Source organism: Haemorhous mexicanus, chromosome 9 (assembly GCF_027477595.1).
Source record: "Haemorhous mexicanus isolate bHaeMex1 chromosome 9, bHaeMex1.pri, whole genome shotgun sequence".
Classification (NCBI taxonomy): Eukaryota; Metazoa; Chordata; class Aves; order Passeriformes; family Fringillidae; genus Haemorhous; species Haemorhous mexicanus.
The window spans coordinates 10242934-10260076 of record NC_082349.1 but is presented as its reverse complement, the minus strand read 5'-3'; the positions used below and the strand labels follow the sequence as shown (position 1 = coordinate 10260076).

The 17143-nt window shown below is 50.1% G+C and overlaps 1 protein-coding gene across 4 annotated transcripts in view; it reads left to right on the top strand.

Annotated features, from left to right (window-relative positions):
* Positions 1 to 17143, top strand: part of RNF220 (ring finger protein 220) — a 213065-nt gene that overhangs the window by 133194 nt on the left and 62728 nt on the right. For all 4 annotated transcript variants that reach the window (XM_059853963.1, XM_059853964.1, XM_059853961.1 and 1 more), the window contains one exon: positions 11228 to 11273. In XM_059853963.1, coding sequence (XP_059709946.1) covers positions 11228 to 11273 — 46 coding nt within the window. The remainder of the gene's footprint in view (positions 1 to 11227; positions 11274 to 17143) is intronic.

The following is a 17143-nucleotide window of genomic DNA, read 5'->3' as shown; positions in this document are numbered from 1 at the left end:
GGGAATGGGGTTTGCTATCCTCCAGAGACAGGGACAGTGCTTTTTCCCTCCATGGGCAGTACTGGTGTGACCATCCTGGCCTCAGGACAGGGACATCTCAAGGTCAACCCAGCTCGAGCATCATGCAGTGAGGCAGGAGGAGCCATGCTGGCAACAGGGCAGCTCCCACCCATGCCTTATCAGTCCTGTGCATGTACTAGGGACAAAAACCAGCTGTTGGACCGGTGATGAACATCACTCAGGAGGATCCAACCCTGGTACAGGGTCCAGCTTTCCCTTGAAAAAGCTGTCTTGAGTGGGAATGAGGTACCTGGGTTTCTAGCTCTGCTGCTTTCTTGGTGTATCCAGTTTCCCAAAGCAGAGGGAGAGACCTGCTTGTGCTCGCCCCACGGCTCCTCCACGCTGTGTGGGTCCAACCGAGCCTTGTGCACAGCTCCACGCAGTGAAGCAGGGCTCTCTGAATGCAAATTTCATTTCTGAGCCACTGGCGCTGTTTCAAGAGCCGGCAGCCTCCGAGCCCTTTTTGGTGTTACATATGTAACAGCCTCATTGAACTTGACATGTCAAATTCAGGCCATTTGTGCAAAATCTCCCTTTAATAATACCGTTTCATTTCGCTCAAATGAGACTTGAATGCATGTAAAATGGAAAAGGATATTTAAGCGCTAACATTAGGCAGATGTCTTGCCAGAGGCCGATTGAATATATGAGATTTTGAAGTGCTTAACACGTTTTCGGTGCTCCCTCTTAGAATATGTCACCTGGCTTTCTTTTTTCTCCCCCTCTTTCCCTCCCCACCTGCCCCCCCTTTAAGTGAAGGGTATAAATTGAAAGAAAACAAAACTACAAGCCTTGGTTTTATGGGGTTTAACTCTTGCCAGGCAAGACTGTTGGTATTCCTCCTCCAAAGAGAAATTGCCTTGGAGCTCACCTTTGCAGAGCACAGGCTCAAAGCAGCAGAGAGTGGGAGGCGGGCGAGGGGTGGCCCCATGATGCACGGCAGAAGGGATGCTCTCCTTGCTCTGCCTGTGCAGAGAGCAAAAGGTGCCCATCTAAGCAGCTAAGTGCCACCCAAGGTAAAAATAAGAAATAATAACAGCGACCCTTTGTATGTGTCTATGCCCTGTGCCTCAGCCAGGCTGGTCAGTGCAGAATAACTGAATATTCCTGGTTTGTGGGCATGAAGCTGATCTGGATGTGAGTCTCCTATCCTCACTCAATATATATTCACTTGTTTTACACCTCATCTGTGTTAAAGGCAAAGCACACTGAAATGTGAGACTCTTTCTGGAGCTGTCAGTGGCCACAGCTCCAAGCTTCAGCTGCTGCTCTGGCTGCAGCTGCATTTCCCCAGCCTAGAAATACCTAGGCAGTGCAGGTGGGCACAGCATTCTAGAGCAGCACCCAGGGCTGTCCCTCAGGACACACACACACATTCCTGTGTGCTCTGCTGTGTGTCACCCTGCAGGTAAATACTGTGAGCAGAAGTGGCAGTGGGCAGCAGCACCCTTAATCCCTGCCTGCTTTCTCCAGGCAGTGACCTCAGAACACTGCTGATGGAGGGGAAGCTGAGTGGAGAAAGGCAGGTTTGGGGCTCTGGTTTGAGTTCAGGGTGGGAGGAAAGATGAATTTGAGGACAGAAGTAAAGGAGGAAGTCAGAGCTATAGAGCCAGCCTCAACTGATGCTCCACAATGATTCTTTCTAGAGTTTGGGGAAGAGACATTTATTGGCCATTTAAAAAACCTTAGGAAGTCACATTACAAATATTACAGTTGCTGAGTTCAGCAGTTTGAAGGCTGGGAATGTGCCTTTGGATGCAGTGGTTTTAATAGCATAACAATCTGTTGTTGAATATGCAATGCTCCTTTTAAAAAAAAATATTTGGCGGGGGGTGTTTTTATTTCGCCATGTGACAGCTGACAGATTGTCCCCTGCATTAGCAGCAGCAAGCCTATGCCTCAGAGCTGGGATTTCACCTCCCCAAAAATGGATGAGGTGTATCAATATAGCTGGGGAGTGATCCAGAGGGTGGAGCAGTGAGGGTGATGATGTTCTCAAAGTGTCCCATGGCTGTGCAAACTCTCCCCTCATTCACTTTTCTTTCTTCTTTCCTTTGCAATCAGTACTGATTATTCTGAGCATGTTTGTATTACAAAGCCTGTGCCCACCTGTTGGCTGCTCCCAGCCCAGGCCAGCAGCTCTCATTGCTCCTTGCCATTCTCCTGGGGCTGTGGGGACACATCCCTGCACATCCAGCATCTCAGGAGCTACTGATTTCCCCTAATGACCTTCCTGTGTGTCCAGGAATAATTTCTCTTCTGCTCCTGTGATTACGAAGCATTTCCCGGAGCACAGAGGGCACCGGGGTCTCGCACCTTGGTGCAGATGGAAAGTGCTGCAGGCTGTTTTCTGTGACCTCAAAGATGCTGTCACAAAGAACCAAATAGTGTCAGGCAAAGGAGGGCAGAGTAAGATGTAGTGGGAATGCCTGCGTCAAAGAGGGTGAAGTGACCAGATGGGGGATTTAACTTGACTTTTGGAGCCAGCTTTGATTCATATCAGAGGAAAAGAGCCAACCCCAGGACTACGGTGCTCCAGCTCCTGTAGCAGCATTCAGTGCACCTCTGCCCAGGCTTAAATCTTCCTTTGGGCTCCATCTGAAGCTTCCTCTCCCTTGTTTGCACACACGCTCTTTTCCTCTCACTGCTCTTAATCCTCTCTTCTTTTGCATCTGGGGTAGAAGCAGAAAGTGCTTCCTCAGTTCCTGGCACTGCACAGAGCATCCTCACCCTGCTGTGAGGAGCTTCAGCTCCAGGTTTCTTTATATAGAGAGGCACAGTAGTGACTCTTCTCAGGAGACAGAGGCGGCTCTGAGTCCAGTGGGATAAGAAATAAGGAGGAAACTGGCAAGATAGCTGAAACACAAAGGCTGTGGGGCCTTGGGAGATAAACTGGTCACAAGGCAAGTTGACTGTTCTGGAGAGATGTCTCCAGACCTATGGAAATGCATCCTGCTTTTCACATCTTTCACAGGTTGCTTTCCCAGTGTTTCATGGTTTTTCTGATTAAAGTCATCCCGTGCTACCCCCTCAGAGTCTGCACTGGAGACTCCTGCTAATGGACAGGTTGACAAGCACATCATCCCTGTGTGCCCAAATGACAGGGGCTTGGTCTGTTGCTCCTGGTCACAATAAGGACCCAGAGCAGGTTATGAGATGTGGCTCACAGCCCTCCCCTGCTCAGGGAACTCTCTGTTTAAATAGAGCTGTTCCTTTCCTTGCACTGCCCCAGAGCAGTGTTCCTTTCATTTCTGTGGGATCTTCCAAGCACTGTGCTGTCCCAAAGGACCTTTGGAGGACCTTCCCAGGGCCAGCGTGGGCGGCTGCTGGGGAAGGACGAGTGGCCGTGCTGCCAGGCCCTGCAGGATAAATAGGGTGTGTAAAACCCAAATTAGCTCTGTTGTCGTGTGTCACATCAGGGTCATGGCTCTCGCCTCAGGTCTCCTTGATTTATGCCTGGGGACTTTAACTTGATGACCAGGTACTTCCCCAGACTTCTTGTGCAGCAAAAGCTGCAGGTCCCCCAGCCTCTCAATGAGAGAGTTTAGAAATGGTTTTGAGTGAAGAGCTTTTTCCAATGCTCTGTTGAAATACATGATTCCCTTCCTTGCATGCAGTAGACACCTGCGGGCTCTCCCGAGAGAGGAAGGAGCCCTGACCAACAAGTGAGATTGCAAGCAGGCACTGCAACCTCCTACTCCTCAACTTACCCCGTCTCTTTCTTCCTTCTTTTTCCCTCTTCTTTTTCCACCTTCTTCTTTTATTTTCTTCCCTTTGTCCCCCTCTTCTTCCCCCTCCCTCCATCTCTCCCCACCCCCCCAGTATCAAGGCGACATCTCCAAGCCAAGTACTTTTAATTTCGCCCGTGGCCCTTGCTGACACGGTGGATATGCACAGCAAGTTAAATTCCCGCCTGATCAATAAAGCAGAAGCAGTGTGTCCGACTGGTCGATATTTTTTTATCTGTCTTCAGCCCAGTCCTGCTGATGACAGCCCCCTGCGCTTCAGCAAAGGCACTCAAGGGCATCGGGCTTTGGCAACACAGCTCTTTTTTTTATTTAAATTTTAAAAAAACCCAGATGCCTACCAAAAAAAAAAAAAGTTCATGGAGTTTGGCCTTTGCTTAATAACATTTTATGATTTATCTTAATTTTTAATTGAAAAAAATTTGCGAATTAATTGATTTCTGGGACTTGCCAATTAACATTGTAATTGGGTGCATGATAAATTTCAAGGGAGCATCATTTTTCTCCCTCTCCCCCTTGTCACCGAGAAGGGGAACTGCGAGGGCAGCTGCTTCCTATCCATACGACCCCCGCTCTTTCCTGAGGTGCTGCTGCCCTCCTCCCCCCTTGCTACTGTATCTTAAAGAAGGAACAAGAAAGCTAATAAAGTCGTGTTATTAGAGTCTCGCCAGAGGTGACCCCTCAAGGCATAAATCCAGGCCGGGGAGATGCTGAGGACAGGTACTATTAAGTGCCTGAGCGTGCTTTGCAGGTGGGACTGGGTACCTCTCCTGCAGCACCCTCTCCCTGGCTGTGCGCTCCCAGTGCTCCCGGGGGCTTTCCCAAAGGGCTCTGCTATCCCCCAAGGTGTTCAACCGAGCAGTTAATTGCGTGTGATGTCTCCTCAGTGCTCCTCCTGGGTGTGAGACCTCCATGACTGCCCTGCAGCCAATGTTCACCAGCAAAACCAGGCTGCGGGGACAGGCTGGTGTTTGGGAGCTGCTCCAGGAACACAAAACGGGTTTTCACATCCAGTTCTGCCCCGATTCCCTCGGGGAGAGAGTCCTGCCCCACAGCAGCACTGGGGCATCCCATGCCACCCAAGGCAGAGGTGTTCATCACAGAACCTCAGCCCTCAGTCAGGGGTGTCCAGTTTCATTTTCCATTTTTTTACAGATGCATCTCCAGCAGGGTGGTATCACCTGAAGCTTTCTCCAACAGTTTGACTCCTGTCCAATTTAAATTAGACTTGCCTGGAAGTGTCAGTTTCTTGGTGATCCCCAAGCAGGGCGAGAACCACCTGTCACCACAAGGCACCTAACAGAGTCACATCCCTGTGTGGGGTGTGGAGAAGTGGGTGATCTGGCTGCTACCAAAATATGAGTGAGGACACAGTGTGATGTTGGGGCAGTGAGAACAAGCTGCCCTGGGGCACTGAGACAGAGTGAAACTGCCAAGTAAATTGAAGCATGCTTTGTGTCTTTAGTGCTTCTCCCACCCACTCCACATGCTGGTATGGATCACCTCGCCACTGTCACCTCAGGTGTCCCATGCATCCTCTACACCCCAGTGAGCTTGGATGGGGCTCCATTGTGCCATCCTGGTGCTCCTGCTGCGCCCCAGTCTGGGCAGGGAGTGAAGGATGCCATCCAAGGCGGAGGGTCCCAGGTTCCCTGGCAAAGCCACAGCTCTTCCCACCAGCCAGGACATAGAAAGGCCAGGAGCAGCCCAGCTCCAGGTCTGCCAGTGTTGATGGCGGGGAAACATGCAGGAATGGAGAGAAATTTATGAGGAGAGGAGTCTGTTTATTATCTAGCCAATGTGTTGCTGCTGATACCATGGATTTATCCTCTTTCGTTCCTCCTCTGATTTGTGTCCCTGCCCCTCACTGTGGCAGATTAATCATGGACAGAAAGGGAAGAGAGACCCTCCAGCTTCCTCCTGTGCACTTAGAGGGTGGCAATGACAGCAGCCTGGACCCTTCACCCATGGCTTTTCCTAGGAGAGAGCACAAGCCAGGCAGCTGCCTGCCCGGCTTAGAGATGCCCTGTTTCTCTCCTCCATGGCAGACCCCAGGGAAGGCAGAGGCTGCTGAACATAATCTGTAGGTGAGAAACACTTCTCATGGGTGAGAGCTTCCAGGGTAGCACACCAAGAGAAAAAAGTGTGGGTCATGTTTTCCCTTGCTCATGCAGTGCCCTAAAAGGGCTATGACCCCTCCTTAAATTGCCTTCAGAACTGTGGTACCTGCAGTCCATTCCCTGACTCCAGGATATGGATTTGAAGGCTGAGGTTTGGAACTCTGGAGGGCAAAGCCTTCCTCTGAGCGCTGCTGACTCTCAGGGCAGCAGGAGGCTTGGGAAGGGGGTGTGTGGAAACACAAAGGTGAGAAATAAATCTCCGGTCAGTTATTTGCCCTGGAGTGATGCATGTCTTCTGCAGAGCCTCTTCTGAACTGCCACATGAGCTGGGAATAATTAAACAGTCATTACAGCCATGGCAGCAAAGAGCCCCCCAAATCAATCTAATGCATGACCTTTCCCTCCAATTTTCCTTTTTATTTTTCCAGGCACCTTCTTTTCAAATTGTGGGAGAGAAATGGAACTACCCCCCAGCCAGGTCTCCTGTTTGGCCCTGCACACATGGACCATCACATCCTCACCCAGAAATCTGGCATCCATTCTGAATGAGGACGTGGGGTACCAGAGGTTGATAAAGGAAAATCCAGCAGGGCAGAAAGAGTTGGGGATGTGAATAGGACAGAGCAAATAGGGGATTTCAGTATGGTCAGGTCATGCCACAGTGTTTTATGATTCTGCTGCATTTCATCTCTTTGGGGGAGGTAGGTGACTGCCCTGTGGGTCAGATTTGTCACAACTGACTGTGTTGGTCACTGAGGTCTCACAAATACTGACAGGGCGAGCATGTGGGAAGCATGTCTGGCACTGTAGGAGCAGAACATTTCTAGCCCTAACTTCAGCCTCTTTGACAATTTTTTTGCATCACTCAGCCCCTTTTCCTGTCACAGAATGCAGGTGCCACTGGGGGAGCCACAGCAGGGTAAAAACCCCAGTGTGCTTCCTGTGATGGCACAGACCTCTCCTGGCCATGCTGAGGGCTGTCACCTGCAGCTAGGTATAAAATCAAACTCCCATGTCCTTATTTAAGCATCAAGTGACAGTTCCACTTATTTAAACTGGCATTCGCAAAAATCCAATTCCATCTCTACCCAGCAACTGCTCCATTACAGCTGGAGTTGCCATCCACACTCTGCCAGAGGCTTTCTCTGCTGCCAGGGCTCCCATCCCAAGGCTGCATGTTCAAGCCATGAGTCCTACAGCTAAAAATAAACTGTTTCAAATTGGTTTTTGGTTGGGTTTTTCAGTTTTCTGGGGTTTTTTGTTTTGTTTTGGTTCTTGTTTGTTTGTTTGTGGTTGGTTTTGGTTCTTTTGGAGGGTGGGTGGTTTTTCTATTAAATACATTCATTTGCTGCAGCCTGTAGAAATCTTTGGGTTTTGCAGGATCTTTTGTGGGAGCTGCACAGGATGATGCCTGTCAAACAGGGGGGCTGCTGAGAAGGGGTTCTGTGGAAAAGTGGCAGAGCTGGAAGACTCCAGCTGCATGGCAGCAGCTCTCTTACCTGCTGCTTACTGGTTCAGTGTCCTTCAGGAATAAGCAGGAACAACTGCAGCTGCCCCAGCTCAGGGAACTTAACCTTCAGATAATGACCTGATTTTTCCCTGTGGGAAGAAGCAGCAGCTTCCATTCATGGGGGTGATAAGGGACCATTCCTTGCATGTTGCCTTTTTATTTCCCATGGCAAGCACACCCCAAAAGGCAAGACCATAACAAAGTAAATAGGCTTGAAGGTCATTGTGTGTAACAGCAACCATGGCAGGGGTAGAGGAAACCCCAAGACTGTAGATAAGGAGGGCACATACTTGGCTTGCTGAGCTGCCCTTGGGGAAATCATGACAGAAGCATTGGGCCTGAACAGCCCCTTGAAGCTCACTCAGGGACACGCCAGGGGATTCCCAGTTGCACCTGGGGATGCTCCTAACCAAATGTGTGTGCCTAGGATTAAAGGACATCTGCACCATCTGCATGTCTCTGGTGTGGCCTAAGTTCTGCTTTCCTTGTGAAGAGCCTTGCTGAGAGGAAAGGCTCCTCTAAAAGCTGATGGTCCCTAATCTAAAGGAACAGTGTGATCTCCACGTCCTGGAGCACGTGGGGATCTGGCTGTGCTGCTCCCGTTAACAGGCGATGCAGTTGCAGCACTGGACAGAGCCCTCTGGCAGCACCAGGCAGGGGCCTTATTTTGTCCCCATGGGGACATCCAAACACATGAGGTGCATGAGTGAACTGACAGAGCTGGTGTCTCAGCCCCATGAAAGGAAACCAGTGAGGGAGCAGCCTTGTATCACTTGGAAGTGCAGTCTTCAGGAGAGAGAGAAGGAGGCTGCCAAAATCACTGGGTCTTCCCAGGGTGTTCCTTGCTCTTCTTTGGCACTTTGGGGGGGTTGCCTAAAAGGTAAAGAAGTTGTTTTGCTGTAATGAACTAGATAAACAATTCCCCAAATAGATTAAAACTAACTGTAACTTAGAAAAGCGGGTAGTAATTATATTTTATTAGCTAGCAAAACACCATTTTTTTATTTCGTAAGATAATTCTGTGTAAATCACCTTAATTAGAAGTGTCAGATGAGCCCGTGAATATCGTACTTAGTAACTAATTTCCTATGTACAGGTTATAATTTAAAACACATGGATCACTCGCTGAGTGGAAATATGCTAGCCATGAAATAATGTGGGGAGTGTTGGGGTTATTACTATGTAAATGTGTAATCATTTCAGACCACTGCAGCCTGGCTGGGTGATTAAAGAGAATCCCAAGGTCTCCAAAGATTGTGCTGTCTGCAAGGGCCTAGAGCAAAAAAACTTTAAAAGGCACTGAAAAGTGTTTGAACTTTAAAGGTCTTGATTTCCCTTTTACCATTTTTAATTTGTCTGTGGTGTTTATGGAGGGGAAGGTTTCTCTTTGCTGACAGCCTTTCGAACCTGAGCCAGCTGCCAGCATTCTTAAGAGGTGCAGGGGGCTGCAGCCCTTGTAATTCAGGGGGCTCTTTAGTGGGATCGGGAAAAGCACGCTTAAATTGCAGGGTCTGGGTGCTTGGATGACCTGGGCTTATGCCTATTCCTAACCCATCTCTGGATATTAAAAAAAAACAAATTTCAAACTCTTATTAGTGAGGGAGTAGAGCTACATTGCAAAAAAAGGGGGTGAGTAGTAATAATCCTCCAGATGAAGAATAAAATAAAGTCTGCCAAGCTATCTAAACCAGTCCCCTTCCTTATCGGTCCCAACAGCAGAGGCTTGATCTTTTGGCTGACCAGAGAGACTCTCATTCTGAAAACTTCAGTTTCCTGGCCCTAACACCATTTCTAGGAGGAATTAATTATATTCTTCCTCTTTCCCTTGAAAACGAATAATTTTAAACACCTTTAACAAGAAATGGGAGGAAATGGGATTGTTTTTTTAACAAGGCATTTGGATTATAAAAGGAAAAAAAAAGTTGTTTCACACTTCATGTGATTGAGAAATTCAGGGTAGTGCTGGAGGTGGAGAGGGGATGGAAATCTTTCCCATCGTGCTTGTTCTTGCACAGGCTTGAGGTGGTGCCAGGGCTGTGTCTCAGTGGGCAGCACTATTTCTACTCTGTGACACCTCCTAAGGGTAGAGAGAGCAGAGCTGGGGGAGAGGACACAGGGGGCATCCTGTACCCTTGGTGAGCATCCTGCAGCACATTCTCTCAGGGAAGTGGGGCCGTGTGAGAGGTGATGCCCCAGCCCATTCATCCGTGGTCCCCAGGAACCACAGCTGGGAGCAGAGTTGTGGCATTGGGAGTTACCTGATGGCAGTGGATAACTGAGTGTTTCCACCATTTCAGGGCAGGGGGCAAAAGGCAGTGGCACTGGGAGATGAGGGGGGCCATAGCCCCAGGAGAAAACACCTTCCTCCATCCCCGCTCATTTCATAACACCCAGCCATCTGCCAAATCAAGGCAGATTAAAGCCAGCCAAATTCAATTTTTCCCTGCTGGCACTGCAGCTCAGCATCTGGGGCTAAAGTGTCCCCGACAAAGCGAACATGACAGGCACATTGCTTTTTTGTCACATCTAGTACCGTGTTGATCTTCTAAAAGTCTCATAAAAATTTATTGATGTCTCCCATATTGCTGTGATTGAGAAGAAAGGAGCGCGGGTGTGCGGAGCCGGGTGCGCGCGCGCGCGGGCGAGCGTGTGTGCGTGTGTATATTAATGTTTCTGAAGTAGATCTGATTTGATATGTCTTGTTCTATTGTCAGCATCTGTTTAGCGAGGCTTTTTAATACTTTCTGGCTGCCGATCACTCATCCTTAGCCTGGGATGCAGGCTTGCATACAAATTTTGTTATTAAACACAATTCCATTCCCCCCTTTCCCCAGCCCCCGCCTCCCCCCACTACCCTCCCCCCTCCACCCACCCACCCACCCATCCATCATCTCCCTGGGGCTATGGGGAGCTGGGAGCCAGCCACCCCACCAGCATGTGCTTACAAGCACAGGCTCTGGGCTTGGCAACATATTTCAAGAGCCTTTTGCCTGCTGCAGGTGCTTTGCATTGACAAATCGAATCATGGGGAAATAATTTATTTCCTAATGCTGTTTGCAGCATGTTAGCAGGAGAATTTACATGAGAGAGATTACTTTAATAACCAAAAAATTACAGTGCAGGCCTCCCCGCCATGTCGGCTTTGATATGTAATTGTTTCAAGTTTAACCTGTCTGGAGGGGGGAAGGTGTTATTAAATCTATAGCATCTCCCGCTGGCGAGGGCAGGCAAGGAGGAGCACCGGGTAGGGACCTCCTTCCCTGCTAAATGGAGAGCAAGCTGAATTAACAAATCATTCCTGCCTCCAGCAGAGCTGCTGCTTCCCTGGTGTGCCTGGAGCTGAGGAAATCTTTTTTTCCCTTGCTCTTATACCGATTTAATCTCCTTCTCTTTCCTATTCTCCTTTTTTTCATTGTGCCTGACCCTTCACAGGGCTCAGCACCTCTGCTGCCCTCTCCCTGGCTTTCTTCCCTATGTCCCTGCAGACTTGCTCTCTGCTTTTTCCCAGTGCTGGGAGAGGAGCTTTGCAAGCCCCAGGCAGGGGGAGAGTCGGTGTTTGACTCATGTGGATGGTTTGGGGACTTCCACTCATATGACCACTTTGTTACAGATGGAGAAATAGTTGGCACTGCCCTCCTTCCCATGTCCCTCCAGGCAGGGTGAGGAGGCTCTTGTTGGTCCAGGGAAGAGGAACAATGTGCTCTGCTGTTTGACCTTATAAGATCTCTTGAAGCACTCACCTCCTTGCCTGCCAGTTTTGTGACTGATCTCGTTCTCTTCTCTCTTGGCAGCAAGAGCTCCATCCTGAAGGATGCCATGGCAGCAGGCACCCCCAAGGTAAGTGAGAAAACCTCAGCATATTTTCCCTGTCCCCAAGGGATGCTTTTTAAACCCCTTCACCTTCCCAGCCTGCTACTTGATGTCTCCCAGGGAGGTGGCCACACTTTGGGGGCCAGTGGCACTGGGGAAAGCTGCTGTCCCCACACAGCTGCTGGGATGGAGCAGCCAAGTCCCTGCACAGAGCTCTGCATTCCTTGTGCAGCCAAGAACGGAGGAGCTGAAGGAGCTGCTGGGCTCTGGGACTCCAGATTGTGTCTAATGACAGCTAATGAAAGCTGATCACACGCAGCCTGAGCTCAGCCTGGGAAATCACGTGTGGGAGTTCCTGGAGCCAGAGCCATATGCCAGCTTTGGAAGGGGAGAGTGGGCATGCCTCAAGGGAGTGAAGTACACCCAAGAAGGAGCCCAAATCACTAAAAGACCCCATTTTAGTCTCAACCGCCTTCCCAGGACCCACCTCCCATCCCCTTGGCTCACAATGCAGAAAAACTCACAGAGTATCATGGCATCACTGCAAAGGGCATAAATTACTGATTTGCTGTCAGCTGGACTTCATGTGGCACAGGGGTGGGAAAGACCAGAGCTTGGACAGGTGAGCAGGAGGCAGGGAGCACTGCAGAGCATTGCACAGCCTCTGAAAACCATGCTGTCTTCTCCAGGGTGGGCAAAGGCAAGTGCTCCAGATTCTTCTACACTTCTGATGACGCAGTCCAAGTGAGGGAGGCTCCTGGCTTCTAGACGAGGGAAGGGCATCTCTCACAGGAGATGTCTTCATGCTTGTTTTATTAGAATTAACTTCCCGTCTCATTCCCCAATGGTTTTTCTGGAAGCTTATGGTGATTTTTTTGGCATGTGATGTCAGAAGCAAAGACTGACATTTCAGTTCTAGATTTTCTCCTTGGGGCTGGGTGTCTTGCCAAATACATCAGCACCTTGTCTGCCCCACCAAGGGAGAGGCCTGGGAGCCACTGTGCTGACCTGAGCTCCTAGCAGGTAGGGATGACTACCAAATAACTCCAACAATTTCCAAAATCCTTCAAGGGGAAAAAAGAAATTGCAATGATACTCTATAGTGCTCCAGACATTTTGTCTCCTGCATGACTATACTTTCCTCCTGTGCCCTGGAGCAAAATATAGTCATGCGGGAGAGTGGAGACCTGACTATTTCTCCCACGAAAACAAGCAGAGCAGAGAGAAATCCCCAAACCCACCACTGCTGATAATCCACAGAGTGTGAGGCTGCCTTGGGATGTCTTGAAGGAGCTGGAAAGGGCACCAGCAAAATGAAAGCATCTGGACTGCAATCTTCCTGTTCCCTCCCCATCAGGACTCATGTAGATAACTCAGCGGTCCCAAACACATCTCCTGTGAGGGAGAAGGATGGCTAGGAAGACAGATTAGCTGTTTGGAGGCAAACACAGTGAGTGACTGACAGAGACCAGATAAAGAAGAAGGTCCATCTCATGGCAGGGCCAGGCTTTTGAAGTTTCCATTGACAAAGAATCCCATTTGCCTTGAGCGAGGGGATTAAACTGGGACTGGAGCGTCGTTCTATGTAAAAGAGATCAATCGTCCCCTGTCACCACATGGATCTTTTCCCTTTGCCCGTCACGTCTGGGACTAAGAACATTAACTTCAAGAAGCCGGGAGAGCAGGGAGGGAGAGGGTGAAATCAGGAAATCTTTCATTCCCTTCTCAGAGAGCTTGAAAGCTTCTCAGCCCAGGAGGATTCATTATTTCTATGTGGCTTTTGCTGGGAGACAAGTCCTGTGTGGCATGGGAAGGTGCAGTGCTGTCACCTTCACCTGAGATTGGTATTAAAGGCCCCTTTGTAACCAGGTGGGATTGAGGAGGAGGGTGGTGAAGAGATGAAGGCTGCTCCTTTCTTTTGTGCCCACTGAATGTTTGCAGCACGGGGTATGAATAGCCCATCAGGTTGTGAAGTCCCTCTGATACAGTCCCAGGCAGAGGGATGGGGTACAAACCCTCAGAGTGGGTTTACAGTCCATGTCCAGGCACCCAGGCATCACTGGAGGCTTGACAGGCACCTCCAGGAAGATCTGTACCACTCTGAACTGGTGGAAGGGGACTACTGCAATATTTCCTGGCCAGTCCTTTTCCTGCTGCCAACAAAAAGGCCAGCAGCTCCAGCAGCTCAGCAATGGGAGAAGGGGCGGCACCTCTCCATCCCTCAAAAGTGTCCAATGGCAAAACAAACAAGGGCAAGCTGGTTTACTCAGGGACATGGAAACTGGAATGGCTGCAGGCTGTTAGTTACTTCTGTGGTCACCAGTGGCTCTTACTCCACTTTAGGGCTCATTTAGGACCTTTACCCACAGCACCACTACCATTGCCACTTCTGTGCTGGCCTGAGGCTCTTCCTGGGGGGCAGCTGGAACTGGGGATTTAATCTTCTCATGCTCTGTGGCCTAGCTCTGCTCCCACTCCTTCCCCACAGTTGCCCCAGCAAGCATCTCTCTGGGCAATAAAAGCCCAGATGTAAATGCATGTTCCTCTCTCACTGCTCCCCTGCCCCTGAAGAGCTGTCACTCACTGCACCGGGTCAATTTTCATGGCAATATGTCAAAGAAAATCCGATCACTCAACATGGGATGTGATGAATGCAGGATTATTGTATGAGATTCTTGTATTAACAGAGCTGACTGAGGCAGTGACAGCCAAGCAAGGGCTGCAAGCTGGGGCTCCAGGCAGCACCACTGCTTGGTGCCTGGACTCCCTCTCTGCAAAGGCAGCTCAAAGGGCGGTGATGAGCACCACAGATCTGCAGTGTTCAGGATCCTCATCTGCCCTTAGAGACCAAGCCTAATAAATGGTGATACACCAGTGGGGACAAGGCACTTGGACAAGCAGATTGTCACTCAGAAGGTCCCTTTCTGAAGGTCTGTCCAAGCCAGCCACGCCCCAGACCTCTGTGAGGCCTGAGCTTCCCTGCAGCACTCCCCAGCATGGCTAGAGGCTGGGTCTCAGGCAGAACAGGTAACAGGAATGTCTCACAGAGGCATATGGAGTACACCAGACTCCATTTGGACTGGTGGCTGGGCAGGAGTCTGTACGCAGCTGTCAGCAGCGAGAGGTTCCCTTGGGTATCCTTCCCAGACTTCATGCTCTCCCCTTGCCTTTCTCCCCTGGCCTCAGCTGCCTCTTGCAAGGCAGGAGAGGAGCACACATTGGGTTGAACCCATGCTGGTGAGGAGTAAATCCAACTGTTCCCACTCTTCCTTGAGCAACTGGTGCTAACTGGAGAGCCAGCATCCCCAGGTCCTTCTTGCTACTTAAGAGCACTTCACTACTGCCTGTATTTCAGGGGATTAGCTGCAGACTGTTACCTGTCACCTAACAGATAAGCCTATATCCCCTGTGGAAGAACTGGTACTGATCACTGAAGGGGAAGAGACTGGGTTCATGAAGCATCCCAGCTCTTGTGGTGGGTTCAGCATTCATTTTCCACTGCTGCTTCCTAATACATGCCTGCAAATTGCCTTTCCCAGCCCCAGTCCTGGCTGTGCTCTTGCTGCACACACTGACATGAGTGGCCACGAGCAAAATCCATCCCACGCACCCAGCAGATGCCTGTGGCTGGTTTGTTTAGGTGTGCACCCAGCTCCACAGAGGGTGCCCGCAGGCAGGCAGTACTCTGCTCCCAGACCTCCGGCAGAGCCAGGAACCCAGCCACAGGGCCAGAGCTCTTGGCTTCCCCCACCCACCCCTGTGATTTTACAGCTTCACCGAGCAGTTTGAGAGAGAATTACAACATCAAGTGGGAAATTTGACCACTATAGCCCTCCAAGGAAAAAGAGCTTTGAAGCAAGCAAGATTTGGAGCCTTAAACCTTGACAGAATGTCTGTATTTAGCCCTTCCCAGCTGCCTCACTTGAGATGAAATTTCTAGCGCAATCATTTAACTTCTTCATATCATGTCCATGGTGGTAGGAATGGGGGACGGGTGTCGGTGCCCTGGGGTTTTAACTCCTTCTCTTGTGTCACTGACAGACTGGGAGGTTGGCAAAGTCATTCCCATATCTGTGCTCCCTCCCCCTGTAACTGATTTACAAGGAAAGATTTAAAAGCTAAATCTGAGTGTTGTGGCAAAGCTATTGCCAATCTGGGGACATGAGAACAGCCCACAGATATGTGAAGGAGAGGAAATTACGTAGGATGAGTGTTAGCTGGCTGTGCTTCCTGCAGTTTGGGGTGATGAATACCAGAGTCACTCCAAAACCAAGTATCTGCCAGGTTTTATTCCATAAAACAAATTACCCCATGACCAAACAAAGCCCCTCACTCCCCTTGGGCCAAACAGCTGTACCCTCCCTTTAGACCAGGGGAAACCACTGCATTTGGCAGAAGGAGCAGAGAGGGGCAGACCTGGGCCAGACCTCTTGCCCCCTCCATCTCCAGAGTGCTGATGTGCAGTTCTGCTGCAAAGGGGCCCCTTTTCCCTCCATGTAGCTGGTGTCTCTTCCAAGAGGATGCAGAGCTCAATTACTATCCCAGGTGTCACTGTAACATGCACAGAAACTAATTAGTAGCTCACATTTCTGTAAGCTTGTTCTGCTTGGGAACCACTGGAATTTTTCAGTGAAGGCCAGAAGCTGCTGATACCATTATTTCTATTTGCCATTCACACCCTTCTCACATTTAAGCCTTTCATCCCCAGCTCCATCCCACATTTATCTCTGCCAGCTAAAAGCCACTAGATAATTTTACCTCTAACTTTTCCCGGGAGCAAATGTGGACCCTCCAAAAGCTTCTAGGAAACTCAGCTCTAATAGTACCATCTTTGTGTTGGGGATACTCCAGCAATAACATAAAAAATGGCTAGCAGAGTTAAGGGGGGAAATCACAGCATGGCCTGGTATCACTTATTGCTTTCGGGTTACAGTTCCCAAGTGATAACAGCTATTAGCAACACTTTGACGTCTTCCCTACCGTGGAGGGGAGGGCAGGAGACAGAAAACATGTCAAGCCATCACCTCCATGTTAAGTGATAAGTACCTATTTAGATGGCAGAGTTAAGGCTGAATGCATCAAGCAGGGAACACTTTGTGCCAGGAAAAAAAAAAAAAAAAAAAAAAACTAAGAAAGAAAGAAAAAAAAATTTAAAAGGCCATATAGATACATAAAAAGCAGGGTTAGGGTATTTGTTCTGCTGACAGCAGCTGTGATGGATTGTTTAAGAAAAATAGACTCCTTATGTTTTTCCAGGGCTCTCAGAAAGAGGAGTCCAGCACTTTAATACTCTCAAATGACTGGCCTTGAGAGGCAGCAGAATGTCAGAGCCACCGGCTGGGCTGTCCCGACGCTGACACCTGCCCCGGCTGCCGGCGAGAAGCCGCGCTTCGGGCTGGGGGCGGCGTGTGCCGGCAATTTCCGTCCATTTCCCGGCGCTGGCGGCTGCCCCCTGACACCCGGCCCTGCCCGGTGCTGCCCGGGGCCAGGCCTGGCGGGCCCGCGGGTCAGGAGCCGCTGGCGTGCTGGCACGGGTGTCCTTGGCGACATTGCCTCAGCACTGCCCAGGGCTCCTGCAGCCCGGCAGGCAGGAGCAGGCCCTGGCATCGACGGCCTGCGATCACAGCGGCTGGCATATAGGCTGCAGGATGAATATTTGATTCATTCCAAACGTGCCCCTGTGATTGTTTATGTAAACTAGGTGTTGCTCCTCGTTTGGGTGAGCTGCTGAAACGTTCCCAGCTGATCTCTGCAGGGTTGCAGGTCCGTGGAGCGTGTCGGGAGCGACCAAGGGGCGCCTTGCGGCATGAGCGAGGTGATGTGCCCTCGGGATCCGGGGACATCCAGACACCTCTCTTCTTCGTGGCACGGCACAACTGGGCTCCAAGGGGCAGGAA